General features: G+C 40.3%; 1 protein-coding gene across 4 annotated transcripts in view; it reads right to left on the reverse strand.

The window, feature by feature from the left end:
- Positions 1–16,480, reverse strand: part of ablim1a (actin binding LIM protein 1a) — a 173,825-nt gene extending 157,345 nt beyond the window's left edge. The window contains exon 1 of one of the 4 annotated variants that reach the window (XM_031823265.1): positions 16,043–16,480. In XM_031823265.1, coding sequence (XP_031679125.1) covers positions 16,043–16,142 — 100 coding nt within the window. In that variant the 5' untranslated portion in view covers positions 16,143–16,480. The remainder of the gene's footprint in view (positions 1–16,042) is intronic. The other 3 variants (XM_020481343.2, XM_020481348.2, XM_020481344.2) reach the window with 3 other exon arrangements.
- Between the last annotated feature and the right edge of the window lie 219 nt (positions 16,481–16,699).

Here is a 16,699-nt window from a genome sequence, read left to right on the forward strand (position 1 = left end):
GATGCTGGACGGGCGGGCAGGTGCGGACAGCGATCGGTTGAAGAGCATGCATTTAGTTTTACTTGCATTTAAAAGCATTTGCAGGCAACAGACGGAGAGTTGTATGGCATTGAAGCTCGTCTGGAGGATAGTTAACACAGTGTCCAAAGAAGGGCCAGAAGTATACAAAATGGTGTCGTCTGCATAGAGGTGGATCAGAGAATCACCAGCAGCAAGAGCAACATCATTTATGTATACAAATAAGACTTACCAGCAGCAAGAGCGACATCATTGATGTATACAGAGAAGAGAGTCGGCCCCAGAATTTAACCCTATGGCAACCCCATAGAGACTGCCAGAGGTCCAGACAACAGGCCCTCCGATTTGACACACAGAACTCTATCAGAGAAGTAGTTGGTGAACCAGGCGAGGCAGTCATTTGAGTGACCAAGGCTGTTGAGTCTGCCGATAAGAATGTGGTGATTGACAGAGTCGAAAGCCTTGTCCAGGTCGATGAATATAGCTGCACAGTAATGTCTCTTATCGATGGAGGTTATGATATCATTTAGGACCTTGAGTGTGGCTGTGGTGCACCCATGACCAGCTCTGAAACCAGATTGCATAGCGGAGAAGGTATGGTGGGATTCGAAATGGTCGATAATGTGTTTGTTAACTTGGCTGTCGAAGACCTTAGAAAGTCAGGATAGGATAGATATAGGTCTGTAGTAGTTTGGCTCTAGAGTGTCTCCCCCTTTGAAGAGGGCGATGATCGCGGCAGCTTTCCAATCTTTGGGAATCTCAGACGATACGAAAGAGAGGTTGAACAGACTAGTAATAGGGGTTGCAACAATTTCAGCAGATATCTTTAGAAAGAGAGGGTCCAGATTGTCCAGCCCGGCTGATTTGTATGGGTCCAGATTTTGTAGCTCTTTCCGAACATCAGCTATCTGGATTTGGATGAAGGAGAAATGGGGGAGGCTTGGGCGAGTTCCCGTGGGGGGTGCCGGGCATTTGACCGGGGTAGGGGTAGCCAGGTGGAAAGCATGGACAGCCGTAGAAAAATACTTATCAATTATAGTGGATTTATCGGTGGTGACAGTGTTCCCTAGCCTCAGTGCAGTGGGCAGCTGGGAGGAGGTGCTTTTATTCTCCATGGACTTTAACGTGTCCCAGAACTTTTGAGTTTGCGCTACAGGATGCAAATTTCTGTTTGAAAATCTAGCCTTAGCTTTCCTAACTGCCTGTGTATATTGGTTCCTAACTTCCCTGAAAAGTTGCATATCACGGGCGCTGATGAAGATTTAGTCTAAAGTGCATTACTGTGGCTTGGAAACACGGTGACATTTGAAAAGGAGGCAAATCATTAGTAGGACATTTGTGGAGTGGTTGAAAAACAAGTTTTAATGACTCCAACATAAGTGTATGTAAACATCCGACTTCAACTGTACATATCTACTATATGGAGTATTTAACTTTTAAAAAGATATGGGAGCCAGAGACAGCAGTGGGGTCAAACTGTAGAACCCAGTTTCTACATTTGAATATAAAAATGTATTTGTTTCAACCAATACTACACTACATTTTGACTCTGGGACCCTCAAGATTACAAATCAGAGCAAGATTACTTACATTCACCTCTGAAGGTAAATAATGTATCAAACCAGTTGCCATGACAAAAGTGTTTTGTTGTTGTGCACTATCCTCAAACAATAGCATGGTATTTTTGTTGTTGTAATAGCTACTGTGAATTTGACACTGCAGTTAGACTAACAAGAATTTAAGCTTTCTGCCCATATAAGACATGTCTATGTTCTAGATTTGGCTGTTGTTTACAATGTTATTCTCGTCACATTATCGTATATTGAGCAACGTCGATCCCGGTTTAGGGACACCGATTCAGTTGATCGCGAAAATATCAAATACTTAGGATGTTTAATCAAGAAACTACCAGAGCTGGCTCTGGCTAACTAACACTATCAATGAAAAACAATTGGGCTATGGTATTTCTGGTCGCATTTGACCAGAAGGTTCATGGCTAGCTGGGTAGCTATAATGATAGGTAGATATCAAAAGTCAGCTAGCTCAACTGATGGCCTTGTCCAAAATCTGTCTTGCCCACTACAACTATTTAGAACGTACAGTTTCTAAAAACATATACGGTAAGCAGCAAATATCAACATACTACTCCTCCATACTGAAAAGGTGTCATCTAATGTGCAATCGCGCTCATTAATTTGTATAGAGCCCTATTCTGATTATCAGCTGTTGTCAAACACACATACAGTAAGTGTTAATAGACTACTCTCTTCCTCAATAGTGTGCAGGGAATTCTAATTGCTGAAAAGTCTAAATGAGTATGACATCCTGACATTTAATGCAAACCACATTTGACATTTCACATACTAAAAAAAGCAACATTTTCGCATAACCAAAAAGTATGTTATTTAGAACACAAGTGTATTCGGACAAGGCCAATCTCTCCTGTTGAAATTGACTTGGAAATACTCTCACCACTTTAGCACTGTCCATAAATAATTATCCTAAACAGTAGTGTCGTTTCAGGAGATTTATTATAGTTAGCTAGATGGAGAACACAATCTTTTCTTCTAATTCTACAACATAAATCTGACGACCACTGACGGGAGCAGTCGCACAGTACAGCGCAAGTAAAAACTGAAATCTACTTGGAGATCCCAGCCCCAGGTTATGTCCTGTCTGGAATAGCTGGATAAAATGTAAAATGTAGAGTTCTGATTGGGTCGATTGCAACGTATAGGCAGAAATTAAGGCACACTTGCAGTTTAACACTGGATTTCTTAAAATGGTATTAATGGGAGATTTTCTTATATTTGTTTATTTTTGGCAAGTCAGTTAAGAACAAATTCTTATTTTCAATGATGGCCTAGGAACAGTGGGTTAGCTGCCTTGTTCAGGGGAAGAACAACATGTTTATTTTATACCTTGCCAGTTTGGGGATTTTATCTTAAAACTTTTCAGTTACTAGTCTAACATTCTAACCACTAGGCTACCTGCCACCCCAAAAAATCAGAGCATGTATGTAATCATGCTTTGCTTACATGGACCTATGTGTTAAAACAAACTTGCTTGCAACCATAGACCCACAAGAATAAACCAGAAGATCAGTTGATCTCTCATTGTTACCGTGTCAAGTGATTATGCTACTCGACAGCTGCGTCTAGGTCAGGGGTGTCAAATATACGGCCCACAGGCCGAGAGGGTCCAATCCAGCCAGCCGGAGGTTTGAGTAAAAAAATTAAAACATTATTTAAAAAATTATAATACATTTACACAAACTCCATATACTTTAAAATGACTAAAACCAAATCGGTACTGTGTAGAAATGATAACGGACCTACATTCATACAGTTTCTTGACTGTGTCCAGCTTGCTAATAATCCCCTAAACAAAAGCTAGGCAGTCAGGGATCATCTAAAATTTCCAAAACTATGGATTAGAAGACTGGTTTGTTTCCAATTTTGTATAACCTATTTTCAGTGTGGCCCTCTGGACCTCGTTGAAGACCGAATACTGTATTCGGTCTTCAACGAGGTCCAGAGGGCCACACTGAAAATAGGTGACGAATGCAAAAATACTAGAAGCAGTAGGCCTAGAATATAAAAGTAGTAGGCCTATATTTTATTCAAACGTTTCACCTTAAATGGCAAAATAACACAATATGTGCTATTTGAAATAACTTTATAAGACTCCATTTGATTTAAAAAGATAGATTATGATTGACTTGATTTAGTTACATCCTTTCAAATACGGACAGTGCAGGGATATTTTCCTGTTCGTCTTGATAAGAAATGGCCATACTTTTTAAAGACAAGTTTATTTTTAAAGACAAGTTGTAATTAATGGATACATAACATGAGTTATGGTCATTTTTAATCAAGGGGCGAAAATAAAATATCCCTGAACTGTCCATATCTAAAATGTGCAACTAAATCAAGCTAATCATTATTGACTAAATATGTGTTAATTAAATTGCAGTCTCATCAAGTTATTTCAAATTACACATTATATTCTAATTATGTTGAAATTCAATATTAAATGTTTGCTATTTGAAATAAATGACCAGCCTTGCGATTTTCAATGTTCCCATGTTGAAATTTAATTAGGGCAGGAATAGAGAACCTAGATGCAGCGGTTTGGTATCATAATCACTTCACACGGTAACAAGAGATCTGATCTGATCTGCTGGTTTATTCTTGTGGATTTTTGGTTTCAAGCAAGTTTGTGTTAACACATACAGTGGGGCAAAAAAGTATTTAGTCAGCCACCAATTGTGCAAGTTCTCCCACTTAAAAAGATGAGGGAGGCCTGTAATTTTCATCATAGGTACACTTTAACTACGACAGACAAAATGAGAAAAAAAATCCAGAAAATCACATTGTAGGATTCTTTTATGAATTTATTTGCAAATTATGGTGGAAAATAAGTATTTGGTCAATAACAAAAGTTAATCTCAATACTTTGTTATATACCCTTTCTTGGCAATGACAGAGGTCAAACGTTTTCTGTAAGTCTTCACAAGGTTTTCACACACTGTTGCTGGTATTTTGGCCCATTCCTCCATGCAGATCTCCTCTAGAGCAGTGATGTTTTGGGGCTGTTGCTGGGCAACATGGACTTTCAACTCCCTCCAAAGATTTTCTATGGGGTTGAGATCTGGAGACTGGCTAGGCCACTCCAGGACCTTGAAATGCTTCTTACGAAGCCACTGTGTTTGGGATCATTGTCATGCTGAAAGACCCAGCCACATTTCATCTTCAATGCCCTTGCTGATGGTAGGCTTTGTTACTTTGGTCCCAGCTCTCTGCAGGTCATTCACTAGGTCCCCCCATGTGGTTCTGGGATTTTTGCTCACCGTTCTTGTGATCATTTTTACCCCACGGGGTGAGATCTTGGGTGGAGCCCCAGATCGAGGGAGATTATCAGTGGTCTTGTATGTCTTCCATTTCCTAATAATTGCTCCCACAGTTGATTTCTTCAAACCAAGCTGCGTACCTATTGCAGATTCAGTCTTCCCAGCCTGGTGCAGGTCTACAATTTTGTTTCTGGTGTCCTTTGACAGCTCTTTGGTCTTGGCCATAGTGGAGTTTGGAGTGTGACTGTTTGAGGTTTTGGACAGGTGTCTTTTATACTGATAACAAGTTCAAACAGGTGCCATTAATACAGATAACGATTGGAGGACAGAGGAGCCTCTTAAAGAAGAAGTTACAGGTCTGTGAGAGCCAGAAATCTTGCTTGTTTGTAGGTGACCAAATACTTATTTTCCACCATAATTTGCAAATAAATTCATTTAAAATCCTACAATGTGATTTTCTGGATTTTTTTTCTCATTTTGTCTGTCATAGTTGAAGTGTACCTATGATGAAAATTACAGGCCTCTCTCATCTTTTTAAGTGGGAGAACTTGCACAATTGGTGGCTGACTAAATACTTTTTTTGCCCCACTGTAGGTGCATGCAGTGGCGACTCGTCATTCAAGGCAGGTGGGCAGACTCATAATATAATATATATATATAATATAAACAATAATATAATATATAATATATATACAGTGGGGAGAACAAGTATTTCATACAGTGCCGATTTTGCAGGTTTTCCTACTTACAAAGCACGTAGAGGTCTGTAATTTTTATCACAGGTACACTTCAACTGTGAGAGACGGAATCTCAAACAGAAATCCAGAAAATCACATTGTATGATTTTTAAGTAATTAATTGGCATTTTATTGCATGACATAAGTATTTGACACAGCAGAAAAGCAGAACTTAATATTTGGTACAATTACAGAGATTGTTAGCAATTACAGAGATCATACGTTTCCTGTAGTTCTTGACCAGGTTTGCAGCAGGGATTACCCGCAAAACACCAGTCTCAACGTCAACAGTGAAGTGGCGACTCTGGGATGCTGGCCTTCTAGGCAGAGTTGCAAAGACAAAGCCATATCTCAGACCAGCCAATAAAAATAAAAGATGAAGATGGGCAAAAGAACACAGACACTGGACAGAGGAACTCTGCCTAGAAGGCCAGCATCCCGGAGTCGCCTCTTCACTTTTGACGTTGAGACTGGTGTTTTGCGGGTACTATTTAATGAAGCTGCCAGGTGAGGACTTGTGAGGCATCTGTTTCTTAAACTAGACACTCTAATGTACTTGTCCTCTTGGAAATCGCAAATTCAACAATGAGTCATTTGGAAGGAATCAGTGGCTAACTGCAAGCAACTGCAAGCAGTGCAAAGCAACCAGTGGCCTGCTATTCAATGGAGTGGCTGTGTTTTTTCCCCCCAAGTTCCCACCATAAATCCAGAGAATGCCAGACTTTAATGACAAAGTTTGATGACAAAACCGGCACTCCGCCTTCATGTTTAAGTGAGCACATCACAAGCCAAGGTGAGTCCAAAAATGTCTTGTATGCTTCTGCATAAATGATGTAATATGCAAGGGAGATATGTATACTGTAGCTAAGAAAGTAATACTAAGTGTATGTTGTGTAGTAAGTTGTTAGTAGCCCATGTGCCTCACCCTAATAATTTGGTCTATTTTCAATAATTTCATAATGTCACCTAACATTACTCTTCTGACGCAGTGGTGCTGCACATGTAGCCTGTAACCTGTTTTTGATATATGTCATCATCTAATATTGTCAGAGCTTTCATTGTCTGTTACAGTGCCTTGCGAAAGTATTCGGCCCCCTTGAACTTTGCGACCTTTTGCCACATTTCAGGCTTCAAACATAAAGATATAAAACTGTATTTTTTTGTGAAGAATCAACAACAAGTGGGACACAATCATGAAGTGGAACGACATTTATTGGATAGTTCAAACTTTTTTAACAAATCAAAAACTGAAAAACTGGGCGTGCAAAATTATTCAGCCCCTTTACTTTCAGTGCAGCAAACTCTCTCCAGAAGTTCAGTGAGGATCTCTGAATGATCCAATGTTGACCTAAATGACTAATGATGATAAATACAATCCACCTGTGTGTAATCAAGTCTCCGTATAAATGCACCTGCACTGTGATAGTCTCAGAGGTCCGTTAAAAGCGCAGAGAGCATCATGAAGAACTAGGAACACACCAGGCAGGTCCGAGATACTGTTGTGAAGAAGTCTGAAGCCGGATTTCGATACAAAAATATTTCCCAAGCTTTAAACATCCCAAGGAGCACTGTGCAAGCGATAATATTAATGGAAGGAGTATCAGACCACTGCAAATCTACCAAAACCTGGCCGTCCCTCTAAACTTTCAGCTCATACAAGGAGAAGACTGATCAGAGATGCAGCCAAGAGGCCCATGATCACTCTGGATGAACTGCAGAGATCTACAGCTGAGGTGGGAGACTCTGTCCATAGGACAACAATCAGTCGTATATTGCACAAATCTGGCCTTTATGGAAAAGTGGCAAGAAGAAAGCCATTTCTTAAAGATATCCATAAAAAGTGTTGTTTAAAGTTTGCCACAAGCCACCTGGGAGACACACCAAACATGTGGAAGAAGGTGCTCTGGTCAGATGAAACCAAAATTGAACTTTTTGGCAACAATGCAAAATGTTATGTTTGGCGTAAAAGCAACACAGCTCATCACCCTGAACACACCATCCCCACTGTCAAACATGGTGGTGGCAGCATCATGGTTTGGGCCTGCTTTTCTTCAGCAGTGACAGGGAAGATGGTTAAAATTGATGGGAAGATGGATGGAGCCAAATACAGGACCATTCTGGAAGAAAACCTGATGGAGTCTGCAAAAGACCTGAGACTGGGACGGAGATTTGTCTTCCAACAAGACAATGATCCAAAACATAAAGCAAAATCTACAATGGAATGGTTCAAAAATAAACATATCCAGGTGTTAGAATGGCCAAGTCAAAGTCCAGACCTGAATCCAATCGAGAATCTGTGGAAAGAACTGAAAACTGCTGTTCACAAATGCTCTCCATCCAACCTCACTGAGCTCGAGCTGTTTTGCAAGGAGGAATGGGAAAAAATTTCAGTCTCTCGATGTGCAAAACTGATAGAGACATACCCCAAGCGACTTACAGCTGTAATCGCTGCAAAAGGTGGCGCTACAAAGTATTAACCTAAGGGGGCTGAATAATTTTGCACGCCCAATTTTTCAGTTTTTGATTTGTTAAAAAAGTTTGAAATATCCAATAAATGTCGTTCCACTTCATGATTGTGTCCCACTTGTTGTTGATTCTTCACAAAAAAAATACAGTTTTATATCTTTATGTTTGAAGCCTGAAATGTGGCAAAAGGTCGCAAAGTTCAAGGGGGCCGAATACTTTCGCAAGGCACTGTATATGCCCCCTTTATTTATCCTACGGTTCTGACTTTGTGTACAGGGAAAATATTGTAAGTGCAGCCCATGTTCTGCATTCTGACTCTGTACATTTCAAAAGTGCTGAACACATAGTTACATTGACTACGTCCGTCGTCGCTCGCTCATTAATGTCTTAATCGAAATTACGAAACTTCTTATGTCTGCAGGAGCAGTATTGAGTAGCTTGGATGAAAGGTGCCCAGAGTTGCCCAGAGTAAACGGCCTGTTCCTCAGTCTCAGTTGATAATATATGCATATTATTATTAGTATTGGATAGAAAACACCCTGAAGTTCCTAAAACTGTTTGAATGATGTCTGTGAGTATAACAGAACTCATATGGCAGGAAAAAACCTGAGAAGAAATCCAAACAGGAAGTGAGAAATCTGAGGTTGGTCGATTTTCAACTCAGGCCCTATTGCATTCACATTGGGATATGAATGAAGTTGCACTTCCTAGGGCTTCCACTAGATGTCAACCATCTTTAGAAACTTGAATTAGGCTTCTATGTGTTGTGGGACTGAATAAGAGCTGAATGAGTCAGGTTACTGGCAGAGAGCCATTTCCTGGTCACGCGCATTCCACATGATATCGACTTGTGTTCCGTTGCTCCTCTAGACACAAAGGAATTCTCCGGTTGGAACATTAGGATGTTTTTATCATAAATCTTCAATAATGATTGATTCTATACTTAGTTTGAAATGTTTCTTCGACCTGTAATATAACTTTTTAAAGTTTTTGTCCGAAGTAATGCACGAGCGTTTGGATATGTGTACCTAACGCTAACAAAAGTAGCTACTTGGACATAAATAACGGACATTTTCGAACAAATCGAGCATTAATTGTGGAACTGCGATTCCTGGGAGTGCATTCTGATGAAGATCATCAAAGGTAAGGGAATATTTATCATGTAATTTCTGGTTTCTGTTTACTCCAACATGGCCGCTAATTTGATAATTTTTCTGAGCGCCGTCTCTGATTATTGCATAGTTTGTTTTTTCCGTAAAGTTTTTTTGAAATCTGACACAGCGGTTGCATTAAGGAGAGGTATAACTATAATTCCATGTGTATAACTTGTATTATCATCTACAGTGCCTTGCGAAAGTATTCGGCCCCCTTGAACTTTGCGACCTTTTGCCACATTTCAGGCTTCAAACATAAAGATATAAAACTGTATTTTTTTGTGAAGAATCAACAACAAGTGGGATACAATCATGAAGTGGAACAACATTTATTGGATATTTCAAACTTTTTTAACAAATCAAAAACTAAAAAATTGGGCGTGCAAAATTATTCAGCCCCTTTACTTTCAGTGCAGCAAACTCTCTCCAGAAGTTCAGTGAGGATCTCTGAATGATCCAATGTTGACCTAAATGACTAATGATGATAAATACAATCCACCTGTGTGTAATCAAGTCTCCGTATAAATGCACCTGCACTGTGATAGTCTCAGAGGTCCGTTAAAAGCGCAGAGAGCATCATGAAGAACAAGGAACACACCAGGCAGGTCCGATATACTGTTGTGAAGAAGTTTAAAGCCGGATTTGGATACAAAAAGATTTCCCAAGCTTTAAACATCCCAAGGAGCACTGTGCAAGCGATAATATTGAAATGGAAGGAGTATCAGACCACTGCAAATCTACCAAGACCTGGCCGTCCCTCTAAACTTTCAGCTCATACAAGGAGAAGACTGATCAGAGATGCAGCCAAGAGGCCCATGATCACTCTGGATGAACTGCAGAGATCTACAGCTGAGGTGGGAGACTCTGTCCATAGGACAACAATCGGTCGTATATTGCACAAATCTGGCCTTTATGGAAGAGTGGCAAGAAGAAAGCCATTTCTTAAAGATATCTATAAAAAGTGTCGTTTAAAGTTTGCCACAAGCCACCTGGGAGACACACCAAACATGTGGAAGAAGGTGCTATGGTCAGATGAAATCAAAATTGAACTTTTTGGCAACAATGCAAAACGTTATGTTTGGCATAAAAGCAACACAGCTCATCACCCTGAACACACCATCCCCACTGTCAAACATGGTGGTGGCAGCATCATGGTTTGGGCCTGCTTTTCTTCAGCAGGGACAGGGAAGATGGTTAAAATTGATGGGAAGATGGATGGAGCCAAATACAGGACCATTCTGGAAGAAAACCTGATGGAGTCTGCAAAAGACCTGAGACTGGGATGGAGTTTGTCTTCCAACAAGACAATGATCCAAAACATAAAGCAAAATCTACAATGGAATGGTTCAAAAATAAACATATCCAGGTGTTAGAATGGCCAAGTCAAAGTCCAGACCTGAATCCAATCGAGAATCTGTGGAAAGAACTGAAAACTGCTGTTCACAAATGCTCTCCATCCATCCTCACTGAGCTCGAGCTGTTTTGCAAGGAGGAATGGGAAAAAATGTCAGTCTCTCGATGTGCAAAACTGATGGAGACATACCCCAAGCGACTTACAGCTGTAATCGCAGCAAAAGGTGGCGCTACAAAGTATTAACTTAAGGGGGCTGAATAATTTTGCACGCCCAATTTTTCAGTTTTTGATTTGTTAAAAAAGTTTGAAATATCCAATAAATGTCGTTCCACTTCATGATTGTGTCCCACTTGTTGTTGATTCTTCACAAAAAAATAGAGTTTTATATCTTTATGTTTGAAGCCTGAAATGTGGCAAAAGGTCACAAAGTTCAAGGGGGCCGAATACTTTCGCAAGGCACTGTATATTTATGATGAGTATTTCTGTTGAATCGATGTGGCTATGCAAAATCACTGGATGTTTTTGGAACTAATGAACGTAATGCGCCAATGTAAACTTTATCAAACAAAACATACATGAAGTCCTATGAGTGTCATCTGATGAAGATCATCAAAGGTTAGTGATGAATTTGATCTCGATTTGTGCTTTTTGTGACTCTCTTTGCCTGGAAAAATGGCTGTGTTTTTCTGTGGCTTGGTGGTGACCTAACATAATCGTTCGTGGTGCTTTAGCTGTAGAGAATATTTGAAATCGGACACTGTGGTGGGATTAACAACAACATTACCTTTAAAACGGTATAAAATACATGTATGTTTGAGGAATTTTAATTATGAGATTTCTGTTGTTCTGAATTTGGCGCCTGCACTTTCACTGGCTGTTGTCATATCATCCCGTTAACGGGATTGCAGCCCTAAGAATTAAGCAAGTCAGCTATATCAGCTATGTTTTTGATAAGGCATTAAACAAGGCTGAATTAATTGTTTCGCTGCCAGACAAGGCTCTACTGATAGATAGGTGTAGCGATGGTAAGGATTCACTCCATTGTGCTGGAAAGAAAGCTCTGCTGTTGGGACAGCTTTTTGTAGGCCCTAACAGTTTGTGTGCACAGCCTGTCACCGTTATAGTGCAATGAATGTATTGTTTAGTGTTGTGTTTTGGTGTCTTTGCTGGCATGCATCTAAAAAAAAAATTTGTTTGCCCCACCAAGATTTACATGATAAAATCGCCATTGGGTGCATGTAATCTCCCTTTAATGGAGTAGCTAAATTCTGCCTGTTGGTTGAAATGGGCCCATGATGTTGTCGTGTCTTTACTATCATTAACTGAAGACTTATAGTTTTTATCAAAGATTCTCTGTAATTAGTTATTACGCGATCAACTGATTAATCACATAACTAATTCACTAGGAAGTCGGGGCACCAAGGAAAAATATTCAGATTACAAAAGTTATCATTTCCTAAAATACATTTTCAGATATTTTATCTGATCAATTAGTCTTCGAATTAATGAATTATTTACTTTACCTCACGTTAGTCTCATTCCAAACGTCGTAAATTGTTGGTTATCTGCACGAACCCAGTCTTTACTATGAGTCATCCATACATCAATTGTCTTACATAATTTATTTATTACTAAGTAAGTAATTCACAGAAATGCACAAACAAACAAACAAGGTAAATGTAATGATAGGAGGATGTGCCCTAGTGGGCTAAACTGGCATGGCGGCTTGTTAGACAAAAGGGTAAGTGGGGGTCGATTAAGAAGTCACTACAAAGTGATAATTATAACAATTGAAATACTAATCCTTTGCACATGAACACTCACTCATTTGAACAATTGCAATCGATATATATATATTTACGCTCAGTGTGTCGTCTTGATCGCTGGTGAAAAGTTGGATGTTTCGGCGGTTGTCGTTCTTCGCGTTCAATGATACCGAATTCCTAGCTGCAGACTAGAAATTAATATCAAAGACTTGTTCTCATTCTGTCGGTATCGATAGTCTAAGAGTTTAACCACGTGGTATGGTTAAAAGATTCAGCAATGGACTAAAACCTTTGTACTCCCGTGATTGAGAGAAACATGGTCTGCTGATTGAAAACCCGAGTGGGGGTTTTATTCGGAAGGGCCGAAGAGGGCTGTCCCAGGATGTCTGACCCTAACTGGGCTCAGGGGCGGTCCTCTGATTTAGTTCAAATCAAAAGGGAATTGTATTTTTCTTCATTAAACAGTCCAAATTAAACAGTCCAAACAGTCCATATTACACAATTATACAAACAGTATCATACTCACTCATTCATCTTATACAACAATTAGATGTAAACCTCATATCTGAGAATATTATATAAACAGTGTTATGGTAATGTGGCCACACCGTCTCCCATGAGCTTCCCAAGTTGTGACAAACGGACCAGTTCGTAGCTGGATTCTTCACCAATCTTTTATACTTTCTCTGGAACATGAAATTTGTTCATACCTCAAGTTCTGTGAGGTGGAAGAAATTCCTTTGTGCTCCATGAAATTCTACTCTCTCTACTATGTGTCCATGAGGAGATTCTCAGGAATTTACGACATCTCTCTGACCACAGCAACCTAGTTGAAGGAGGAAAGGGGGAGGCATGGAGAGGGGGATGGGCTTGCTATACCCAAAGAGGCCAACGTCATGACAATTTATTTAGCTATTGTATAAACAAAGGTTTAAACAATCAGGGAAACCTTTGCATGTTATCATAACCATTGTTGCGCCATCCTATATGTTGGGTGGGGTTTGAACTGACAAAGTTATGGATCTATAATCTATGGATCGCCTTATCTAGCTTTGTAAAGTCTCAATTTATTATGATTTATAAAGCCTTTACTAAGCAGTGCTTATGTCACCCTTTAATAAACACTGGTTTATATCATAGATTACAGTGGGTTATGTCACATTTGACATTTCCAGTTATGTCACATGGTTATGCTACATTTATGAATCCTTTATAGAGCATGACATACGGTTAGAGATTACGTGTGACCCATTTATGTCTTGCTTATGAAGCCTTTATGAATGGTTTATGAAGCCATCATAAGTTACACTTTGTTTAAAGCGGGACTGTATAAACAGTAAAGCCCAATATTAGTGGACCATATCTTTCCGTTATTGTGATCTAAACTACTCTAGTTATAATATGCTCTAAATGTACAATTTAGCAGAAGCTTTTATCCAAACACTGAGTGCATACATTTTCATTATGTATGTGATCCCTGAGGAAATTGAACGCACAACCTTGGAGATGCTAGCGCAATGCTTTTACCAACTTGGGCACACAGGACCACATTGATCCAAGTCACATTTACATTGATTTCAACAACTAGATTCCAAATAAAACACCTTTGCTGCCTCTACTTCTTCAAGACCATGAGCTCCACACACACACACACACACACACACACACACACACACACACACACACACACACACACACACACACACACACACACACACACAAACACACAGTCTGAGCCACAGGATTAAGGGATATAGACTATGTAGAGTCCTGGATTGGTCTTGTAATCTTGAAGCCATCTTATGTTGGGGGGGAAATGTGTTTCGCTAAGATTCCCAAAAATGATTTATAATAAAATGATTTCCCCGAGAATTCGTGAGTTAAAGACGATACCTTCTGTCTCCTTGATCCTTGACTGGATTTTCCATCCTATGCCAAATTTAGAGAGTCAACCAATTCTCCTGGTGAGAGGTTATATGTGGGATGAACAGGCAGAGAAAGTTAACTGTTTTCATACCAATATGCATTGGGAAAAACCTACAGAGAAATAAACATGCTCATAGGGAATGTTGATAAACAATGATTGAATATAAAATATGAGATAAACCATAAGCTTTTTGGTCTGTAAGGTGAAAATATTTATTGATGCGCTACTGCTACCTGAACACCGTCACTGCAGGCTTTTATGCTCAAATCAGTTTAGATTTTTAAATCCGTTTTGGAATACTGACTGTCCAAACAGCAATTTACAAATGACCAAATCAGATTTGTGTTTATTCAGATAGCAGTAATTTCCTGACATGGCTACGCTAGTTGTCATAGTAACGATGGGTGGGTAAAGCAGTGGTGTAGGCTGATTGGTTCTCATGCTTCCTATTACTTATAATTTATGTAGCAAGCTAAGGTGACAACAATGCCTGTCATGGACGTTTCCCAGTTGCTTTGAATGTTCAGAATCATAGTGTCAAAACCCTTTTCAAGCCTCAAAGGATAAGATGATCCAACTTTCAAAACAAGTCCTTTTTGGCCACCACAGTCAACTAGCTAGCCAGGTAGCTGTTTAAGCTTTCTAGCACATTCACTAATTTGTTTGTAAACAATGAACTAGCAAGTTAGCTACCACATGTTCTTGTCAAACTGACAACAGAATAGCTAGCAAGGAACAAGATATGCCAAATAACAGTCTAAAAACCACTTGAGGGCAAATAAATCAGATTTGACCGTTCAGACACAAGTCAGTATGGTCAGCAATCAGATTTGCATCTGATTTCAAACCACCTACGAAGGTGGTTTGAAATGTGGCTTGTAATATCCGATTCTATGTGCATTTTTCGCTGTTCAGACTGCAGTGTGAACAAGACTTTAAGGTCACAAACAACACTCTTATATAAACCAATATCTTTTTTTTTTACTAACATCTCTCTTACAGGAATATACTGTCCACAAAACAGAAACTGTACAATACACATTGCACGCATATACTGTACCTTACACTACCCACTCTAAAGCTTTTGAAAATCATGATACAAGCGAGGATGATGATGACAGAGCAGAAACAGACTCGAGAGGAGAACTAGGGCTTGGCCTCTATTTCTAATTAAATGCATTGCTCCTTTGTCACAGCATTTCCACGGACACAGGAGGATTGCCATAGCTCTAGGCTGAGCCTGACCATGCTACTACTAACATCAATGTTTTATTTATGTCTATTTTTCACCCACAAATCTAGCCTACATCAATTCCTCATCCATCCGATGTACTGTACAGTAAAGAGTCCAATCAAATGAATGCAAAAGCATATAGAATGATAAAGAATAAGGCAGAGGACACGCACACACGCATGCACACACACACACACACGGGCTGATGACAGAGGCTGGGTCTGTTAGAGGATAGGCTGGTGTGTTCTGCTGCAGTGGGGCACAGCCCTGCTCCTCTATTCATTTGTCTATCTTTGGGTGCAGCTAACTACATGTAAACACCCTTGCTCCCACTGCACACACCGACACAAATAAATACACACTTCAAGACACACTAGCACAAACACACCGTGATTAGACACAAAATACGGTATCCCTTTGTCATCCTAGACATCTGGATCATTGAGAGAAATGAATCTCATACATCCTCAGTCACTGGCCTGTTTCTTCCAACCCTCCTCCACACTGTACAGGACAAACCCCCCTCTCTCTTACCGTCCAGTCCGAAGCAGGAGCCGATTTTCTGGGCGTAGTTGCAGAGCCCACCATCATAGGGAGGCTGCTTGTGCTGCTGCACCGTAGTCCTCTCTCCCATCTCTTCTACACACTCACACACACACACACGGTCCCGTCCCGGCACTGTTTCACTTCTTCCTTCCCCTTCTCCTCAATAATGCAGTCTTTTGCACAGACACACACACACACACGGAAGCACACACACACCAAGAGTCACACACAAGGCCAAATGCACGCGCACACACTCACACATGCAGACAGAAAAGTGCTGAGGCGGAGGGTCTTCATGCTGCTGAGTGTGAGCAGAAACCCTGTCCTGTTGTCAGACTAAGGAGAAGCCAGGGGATTAGGTTACTGCTGTGGTGCGATGCGTTCCCATTCAAATCCGACTCTGAGTCAGACAGATTCTGCTGCAGTGCAACAGGTACGGAGAGCTTGCTGGTCCTTCCCGGAGGAAGGGTGGGGCTTTGAGGAAGAGGAGTGCAGGACTGGGGCTTTAAGGATGGGAAGGGAGACAAGAAGACATCCCTGACTATTCTATTGCCTACCAGGGAAACATCTCCATAGGCCTATAGCCGCGGGAAGTCGGGTGTTGTGGGTTCTGCAGCAAACCCTGAAAGATATTTATAAAAAACT

This window comes from Oncorhynchus kisutch, linkage group LG4 (assembly GCF_002021735.2).
Source record: "Oncorhynchus kisutch isolate 150728-3 linkage group LG4, Okis_V2, whole genome shotgun sequence".
Lineage (NCBI taxonomy): Eukaryota > Metazoa > Chordata > Actinopteri > Salmoniformes > Salmonidae > Oncorhynchus > Oncorhynchus kisutch.